The 8,496-nt window shown below is 44.0% G+C and overlaps 1 protein-coding gene across 14 annotated transcripts in view; it reads right to left on the bottom strand.

The window, feature by feature from the left end:
- Positions 1-412: 412 nt before the first annotated feature.
- Positions 413-8,496, bottom strand: part of LOC116589042 (conserved oligomeric Golgi complex subunit 2-like) — a 28,031-nt gene continuing 19,947 nt past the window's right edge. For 6 of the 14 annotated variants that reach the window (XM_032340914.1, XM_032340916.1, XM_032340915.1 and 3 more), the window contains 2 exons: positions 4,349-4,436; positions 413-974 (listed from right to left, as the gene is read on the bottom strand). In XM_032340914.1, coding sequence (XP_032196805.1) covers positions 876-974; positions 4,349-4,436 — 187 coding nt within the window. In that variant the 3' untranslated portion in view covers positions 413-875. Of the gene's footprint in view, positions 1,162-4,348; positions 5,176-5,640; positions 5,859-8,496 lie in introns of all 14 variants that reach the window. The other 8 variants (XR_004285146.1, XR_004285149.1, XR_004285148.1 and 5 more) reach the window with 6 other exon arrangements.

Below are 8,496 nucleotides of genomic sequence, written 5' to 3'. Positions count from 1 at the left end.
ACCGGAGCTCGCCTTCCCTACAGACCAGAGCTTGCTCTGAGCACCGGCAGGAGGCGGTGGCCTCTTGTGAGCAGCCCAGAACCCTGTCTTGTCCTTTCTCACTCATGTCAACTCCCTGTGTTAGCCAAGCCTTGGAAGTGGTGACTTAGGAGGGAAGGGAAAGAAAGGCAGCCCCCGGCTCCTGATCCTGTCAAGTTCCTTACTCATCAGGAAGCCGAGGGCGGCAGGGTCGGTGGAACAGGTGTGAGTCCCCAGGTGAGGTAAAGATGGCAGAGCTGGTCTTGTGCAGGATTTCCACGGTTCTGATAAGAAGAGGGCACGTGGGTGTGCCCCAGCTGTGGAATCCCTGCGTGAATTATTTAACACTGACATTGCACCCTGCGAAGATGAATGGCAAAAATCATGCCCATAATCACATTTTAAAATTTTTATTTGCTTGGAATGACATTAAATGCAAATAGAAAACAGCAGCCATGCCCCTTCAGAAGACAGACCATGGAGGAAATGAGCTTTCTATTTTAGTACCTTTAACAAACACTTCCTCCCTGTTTTTGCCCAAAGGGCCCTATATCTTCATTTTGCATGGGGCTTGTAAATTATGTAGCCAGCCCTGGGGACAGCTGTGCAGTGTCTCAATGACCCAGTGCGGGGAATGGCAGGAGCCTCCCTCCTTGATACAGTAGTATTACACAAGCCCCTGAAGCTGAAACAGAACTTCAGGATAAAGTCTGGGGGGGAGGTCCTCAAATTTCTGAGTCATGGGCTGTCGTAAACAAAATATCAACAGCCGGGTGGCTTAGGCAACATACAATTTATTTTCTCATGGTTCTGGGCGCTGGAAGTCCAAGATCAAGGTGGCAGTAGGGTTCGATTCTTCAAACGTCTCTCCTTGGCTTGCAGATAGCTGTGTTCTCCACTCTGTCTTCAAACGATTGTCCTTCAGTCTGTACTGTCTGTGTCCTAATCTCCTCTTCCTGTAAGCACACCAGTCCTGTTGGCTTGGTGCCCACCCCCAGTGAGCTCGTTTTCCCTTTATCACCTCTTTAAAAATCCTGTCTCTGAATACTGCCACATTCTGAGATGCTGGGTGTTAGGACGTCAACGTAGGAATCTGGGGGCATCCAACTAAGCCCATAACAATAGTCAAAACTGGATCCGAAACTGAAATTTAGACACATTTTAAAATGCTAAAAGTGTATATATATAATTTTTGTGGTAGGCCTGAGATGGTTGGTAGGCTGAGATGTATTTGTAACCTTTGAGGGAAACATCCTTTGGAATGATCAAAGAGAGCTTCTATGTAATTCCATACATCCACAATTAAACCCCAGAGCTTTCTAATTTGGAATTTGGCTGTTTTGTGCTTGGTGGCAACCAAAACCAGCCTAGGGCTTTTCTTTTGTTTTGGCAGAAAAGTAGGAGGCAGAGGACTTGAGCATTTAGACATCTTGCTGCTCTTTGGTTTAATCATACTCTACTGAGTTGCCCGAAACTAATTAAGCTCTTGGCTCTGTAGAGGAGAGATGATGTTCATTACATGTCATTGGCCACAATGTTCCTTTTTTTAATTGTTGTTAACATTTGTGTTATTTTTCAGTATAAGAGACAAGCTTTATCTTAGTTTGGGCTGATGTAACAAGAGCACCATAAACTAGGTGCTTTAAAGACATACTTATTTCTCTCAGTTCTGGAAGCTGGGAAGTCTACGATCAAGACCCTGGAAGATTCCGTGTCTGTTCAAGTGCCCACTTCCTGGGTCACAGATGACCATCTTCTCCCTATAACCTCCAAGGTGGAGGAGGCGAGGGATCTCTGTGGGGTCTCTCTTATGGAGACACTAATCTCGCCCATGAGGACTCCACCCTCATGACCTAAACATCTCCCAAGGACCCCCATCTCCTAGTTATGTCCCTTTGGACATTGAATTTTCAACTTATGAATCCTGGAGGGATACACTGTCTACAGTGAGCTTCGTCAAACATCTTTTATGTTCAAGGCACTGTTTTTTGGCAAAATTAATCATTTCCTACACATCCTTTGAAGCAAGAGTATTTCTGCACTTTGCCTTCCTTTAGAACCTTTCTCTAGAGAGGATCCTAAAAAGTTCAGAAAAGACGCAGAAGAAACCTGCTGGTTAGCTCGTTTTTCACAGTAGAGCAGAATTCATTTTGAAGTAGGTTAATCTTAGAAATCCAGGCGAAGACACTTCGCTTGAAAATCATCTCAAATGATCAGTTTTGTTAGTATGAGTAATAGTAACTATAAGATCAATAGAACAACTTTTTGTTCTACTGTGGGCCTACTGTGTGCTGGGTACCTCGGAGCACCTGAGTCGAACCATCTCGTGATCCTTTCAACAGCCCACTGAGGGTCACACTGTCTTCTCCTCCACGTTATGGATGAGCCTTAAGTCTGGGCCAGAAATGACACAACTTTCCCAAAGCCATATTGCTACTGAGGGGCCAGCTGGGATCTACGCCCACTCTGGTGCCAGAGCCTGTGATTGCAAACGTGGGCTGCACTAGCTGTTCAGAACAAAGGACTGTTCATGGAGGTGACACAGCTAACCCGTGAGACCCACCACCCTTTTCCCTAAGGTCATCCCGGTACAGCCTGCAGTGATGGCCCGAGTTAAGCATTCGAACTTGGTGCTGCAGAGGGCGTGTTTTAGGGACAAGATTGGTGTTAAGGGGGTCTAATGAAGCCCAGAGGGAATGGAAGGAAACAGGACTTGGGGAAATATCTGGGTCCCTGGAGCAGTGATCTCCTTTTATTACTGTGCACCTCTCTTTCACAAAAATAAATAAATACATACATACATACATACAAAAATATTTGCGGACATACCACCAATTTAAGCAAATTTTTGATAAATTATAGACTCTACTACTCTACTAAATTATTATGCACATTATAAATGACATGCAAAAGCTAAACAGTTAAATGGATGACATGAAATATGAATAAAACTTATAATATTTTCTTCCAGCCCCTTACTGGACTATTTCTCAAACTCCCTTTGGAGAAGACTTTTTAAAGATTTGTTTATTTATTTATTGAGAGAGAGAGAGAGACAACACGTGTGTGCACATGTGAGTAGGGGGGTGGGGCAAAGGGAAAAGGAGAGAAGCAGACTCCCCATTGAGCACAGAGGCCTCACTAGGGCTCAATCCCATGACCCTGAGATCATGACTTGAGCCAAAATTTTGAGTCAGACATTTAATCAACTGAGACACCCAGGTGCCCTGGAGAAGACTTTTTAAGAAAGAGATAGGACACTTGGATTTATAGCAATAATTCCTAGAATTAATCTTTAAAAGTGGGAAGATAGAAATGGTTTTTTTAAATTTTTTAAAGATTTTCTTTATTTATTCATAAGAGATGGGAGGCAGAGGCAGAAGCAGGCTTCCCGCAGAGCAGGAAGTCCAGAGTGGGACTTGATCCCAGGACCTGGGATCGTGACCCGAGCTGGAGATAGATGCTGGAGATACTGATAAACCAAACTTTAGGGAAAAATACTGAACTTTACTGGGAAGATGAAGCAGAACAACAGCATATGGCAGCAACATGAGTTTTAGATAGCTGTTGGTCACCCAGAAGGCTTAAGGTGGAGAGAAAAACAAAAGGCTGTAGTGACCCAAAATTGTCCGAGTTGTGTAATTTGACCCAGGAACTTCCGGGTGACATAAAGATTTGTTTATTTATTACACGGACAGCGCCATGTGGGGACAGAGCGAGGGGGAATGAGAATTCCATACAAACGTGTGAGTGGCTCTTCTCCCATCTCCAGGGGGGAAGGAAGAGATTGGGTTTACTCCAGTAAGCATGGTGATGAGTTGGTGAGGTAGGTTGACTAGATGTCTGGACACCTGAAAAAGCCAGCTAAGGCTGGCTTCCTGGCCATCTTGTCAGTGTCTTATTGAAAGCTTGTCATGTGCAAGACTTTCTTTTAACAGGTTGCCAGGTGAATTGATGTACAAATCAGACTACCGGCCGCCATGTGTCATTGCTCAGGTGGTCCATGACACAATGTCCTGCAACTAAGGGGATGCACTTAGCATTACAGACATCATTCTGTCTTTGTTATTTTGAAATTTAGAAAATATCTTATTAATTTGTTCACTCCAAAGAGGCAATTTATTGCTTACTATGACAGTCTTTTGGTAGAGGACACAAAACTGCTTTCTTTGTTATGAAAATCAATGTGTTACACCAATTTTCTGAAAGATGGAAATGAAGTGCCTCCTTCCAGCTGGGTCAGGACATAAGTGTACCCTATGTATTGGTTTTTCAATAGAGTCCATTTACAGAATGTACATGTCTCTCAATACAGAAGACATTTGCTCACATTTATGTGTAGAACATTCCCGAACCTGGTCCAGGTTGCGGATGAAACCGTCACTCTGACTGGCAAGGCATAACGAAGAAGAGTTTTCCTGTAAACAATATGTGGTCATGGAAGGAATCAGCACTGCAATTCGTGGCTGATTCCAAAGGCTCTAAGAGGTGGTAGATGCACAGGCAAAGTGGTGACTTTTGCAGAGGAAGCAGGCTGGGGAGAGATAGCAAAACAGAAGTTTGAGAGGGCCCTAAAATCTCCTCCTGTGGGATTATTGGCCATTGAGCTTGAGAAAGGCTATGGTGAAAACTTGAAAGAGCATCAGATCAAACCCTTGGCCACTGGAGGTTGAAACTGACATGAGCAGCACTATCTCTATTCTTGACCCAAGGCCACAGGATGACAAGCTTTGCTTTTTCAATGTGGTCTCATGTCTCTATACTGCCCTATAAAGAAATTAATACAAATAAATGCTGAGAGTGTAAAGTGTAAGCAGAGCTCCCCTTGGCCATTTCCTAAGTTTTGTCCACTCCGAAGTGAGTATCACTTTGGTGAGTGCATTGCAGGAAATGGCCTTAATGATCAATGGCAGACCTCCACTCCAGAGTGACATAAAAAGCAATCTGCACCTCCTTCCTGATTTGTCTGTAATGAAACTTGCTTTCCTCAGGTCCCAGCATTCGAGGCAGATAAATATGTTCCCTTTCGTTGGCTCTTACTCATACTTCAGCAAGATTTCCCATGTGCTTTCCTTGGCTGGCTGGGAAACTGGACCACAATTTATGGGATCTTAGGGGACAGGCGCGTAGAATTCCAGTGGGATCCCGGAACAGAACCTAATTGGAGATTAGAGACCATTGCGGTGCGAAGCTTTTCTTTGAGATCGAAAGAGGTGCATGTTATGCAAATATTAGCAAGTGTAAGTTCACACTGTCTATTGAAAATTTATAGACTCATTATGGTCAAGAAGGCTGGAAGATAAGTAGATTTTGGGAAAGATGCAGGTAAATTCAGGGAGGTGGCAAATTACCCCAGGGAAAGTAGAATGGCTAAAGAGTATGGCCCAAACTTTTTAAAAAGATTTTATTCACTTATTTGACACACAGAGAGCCAGAAAGCACAAGTGGGGGGAATGGCAGAGGGAGAAGGAGAAGCAGGCTCCCCGCTGAGCAGGGAGGCAAATGTGTGGGACTCGATCCCAGGACCCTGGGATCATGACCTGAGCTGAAGGCAGACACTTAACCGACTGAGCCACCCAGGCGCCCCCTGGCTCCAACTTCCAAAGATGGTGTATGAGATACCTTTGGTGGGAAGGAATGAAGATCAGCAACTGTCCTTGATTCTGCTTCTCAGGAAGGCATTGTGATGTGGTGCCCAGGACTTTGGAGACAGACACACGCTTGGTGCCCTCCGGCTCTGCCGCAAAAGCAACACCTTCCAGAGGGCAGCTGCAGGCACCGGGTGGCGTCACACAGGGTCAGACCCGGGAGGCACTCAGCCACGTACCCATTCCACCATCCTGCTGGGTTTGGAAGAGCGCTATCAAAGTCCCTGCTGCCGAAGGACCATCCAGAGTGACATGTCCCATGGGGCACGCCGGCATTCCTTTACCCCTTCAGGTTATTGGCAGCAAGGCTGGAAATTTTTTAAATTGCCTGGGAAAATGATAGCAAACGGCTCCAAAAAGGAGTTTCTAAACGCAGACTTCATACTATGTTTTGAGTACATTTCATTCATTTGGCAGGTACTGACAGGGTGCTTAAGTGCCAGGTGCTGCTGCATTAGAAACGGACTTGAGAAGTTAACAGGAGGGGGCTCCAGCCCTCAACCAGCACAAAGTCGATCAATGGATGCATGTGACAGACAGAGCACTGTGACGGGGAGTACTAGGTGCTCTCATAAGAAGGGTGTGCTAGGAGTTAAGGGAACACTCGGGGGGAGCCAGCACCAACACTCGGGGAGAGCTGTGGGAAATATGATGGATGCAGATGGCTCCAGGGGAAACCAGAGAACTGCTCAGATCCCTGCTTCTTAACAGCTCCAAGTGCCCGCTGCTTCAGAGTGGGGGCTGGGCGAGCAGGGAGCTGGGGTGGGCGCAGCGATGCCTGAGTTCCCACCTCCAGCCCCTGCGCTGTTTCACCTGTCCCTTTAGGAGTACAATGACATAGGATGTCACCAACGGAGGATCTACCCCTGCATCCTGGTACTGGGAAAGCACGCGAGGGCTGCGGAGCTGAAAGCAAGAGTTGGTAGTTCCAGTAATGTGTGCAGGGTTTTAAAAAACTATATACGGGAAAATATCCGGTCTTATTTGCATGTGTTTGTATCATGCACAATTTTTAACTGCAATCCTCCTTTTACCTTCTTCCCTGTTGTTAAGACTCTCCTCTCCTCACCGCTGCCTTTGTCCCTATAATACCTGTTGACAGCCTGGTGCTCATCCATGAGCTCATTCGCCTCTATCCACGCACGCATGGGGCTCTGTCACTGTTTAACAAATATGGGCTCATTTTATCTACCTCTTGATCTAGTGCTTCCCGGTTAATAATCCCTCCTGCATAACGTCCTTCTGTTTTTATCTTCATTTTTATAAAGAATGGCTGCTCACCTTTTATCAGGTGCCTTTATTTTTTATCAAATGCATTTATTGCTATGGTCTTAAGAGTTTTTTCACAGTTAATTTAGTGATGAGGTAAATCTTATTGATTTTCTGGTCTTGAGCTCCCTTTATTTTCCTGGAATGAATCCAAGTTGGTCTCAGGATATAGTCCTTTGATAGATGCCTGACTTCTGTTATTTGCTAACATTAGTTCAGTTTCTGTTAACTAATCTGTCCTAAGCCAGATTTGTTAATAGCTTCCCCGTTCCTCCCTCTCAGGTTTGGGTATTAAAATTGTGCTCAGCTTCATCAAGTGAATTGACTTATTATTGTTTAATTGCCTGTTGCCATTTAACAGTAGAATGACAGTTATCCAGCTGCAAACCTGTCTGATCTTGGAACTCATCTTCTGAATTTTCCATTCTTGAATCATTTGGATGATTTTGTTTTCCTAGGAAATCATCGTTTCTTCTAGGTTATCAAATTGATTAGTATAAAGTGCCTTGCAGTTTAGTGATTCTTTTATATTATGCATTTGCTTTTATATCTCTGTTCCCAATCCTTATCTGTTTTGCAACTCTCTCTCTCCCTCTCTCTGTCCCCTCCTCCCTGAAACCCCCCTTTCCCCATCCCCCTTCCCTCTCTCCCCACCTCCTCCCACACCCCATCTTCCCCCTCTCTTATCCTTAATAGGGCATGTGAAGTTTTTTTTTTATTGTTATATCATTAGTCTTTCATAGAAACAACTTTGAGTTTATTTGCCCCTCATATTTTTTATTAGTTTAAAAATTTATCTTTATTATAATTACTTCCTTTCTTTTGATTGAGCTGCCCTTTTCTGATGGGTTTAAATGAGTAGTTTCTTTTATTCAAAAAAATGTTTGAAATTGAAGACATTTGACACTAAAGTCTCCTTAGAGTATAACTTCTGGTGTCTTCTGTAAGTTTTGGTATGAAATAGTCTCCTTTCCATTGCTTTCAAGATTTTCTTCAGTCGTCTTATGATTTCTTCTTTGACTGAAGACTGTATTTCTTAACTTGTATGTAGTTTCAATTTTTTGTTACCAGGTTATCTAATTCTGATTCTACTGGATTGTGATCAAAGAACTGTTCTTTAAATCTTTAATTTGGAAGGCTTGTAAAGGTTTCCTTTGTTGCCTAGTATGCAATTAATCTTTACAAATATGGCTTTTCTTAGGTGTAAGAAAGAAATGTTTTCCGAGGGAAATAAGGATGTCTATTTTTTTTTTTTTTTTTTAAAGATTTTATTTATTTATTTGACAGACAGAGATCACAAGTAGGCAGAGAGGCAGGCAGAGAGTGAGAGAGAGGAGGAAGCAGGCTCCCCGCGGAGCAGAGAGCCCGATGTGGGGCTCGATCCTAGGACCCTGGGATCATGACCTGAGCCGAAGGCAGAGGCTTTAACCCACTGAGCCACCCAGGCGCCCCAGGATGTCTATTTTCTGTGTGTCCTTGTTTTTCCCTCCTTCTAGTAGATACTCCCATTTGAAAAGCTAAAATTTTACCTTGTTATTGCATTTTTAGAGTCTTTAGGTAT

This window comes from Mustela erminea, chromosome 4 (genome assembly GCF_009829155.1).
Source record: "Mustela erminea isolate mMusErm1 chromosome 4, mMusErm1.Pri, whole genome shotgun sequence".
In the NCBI taxonomy this organism is placed as follows: Eukaryota; Metazoa; Chordata; class Mammalia; order Carnivora; family Mustelidae; genus Mustela; species Mustela erminea.
This window is presented reverse-complemented; position numbering and strand designations above follow the sequence as displayed.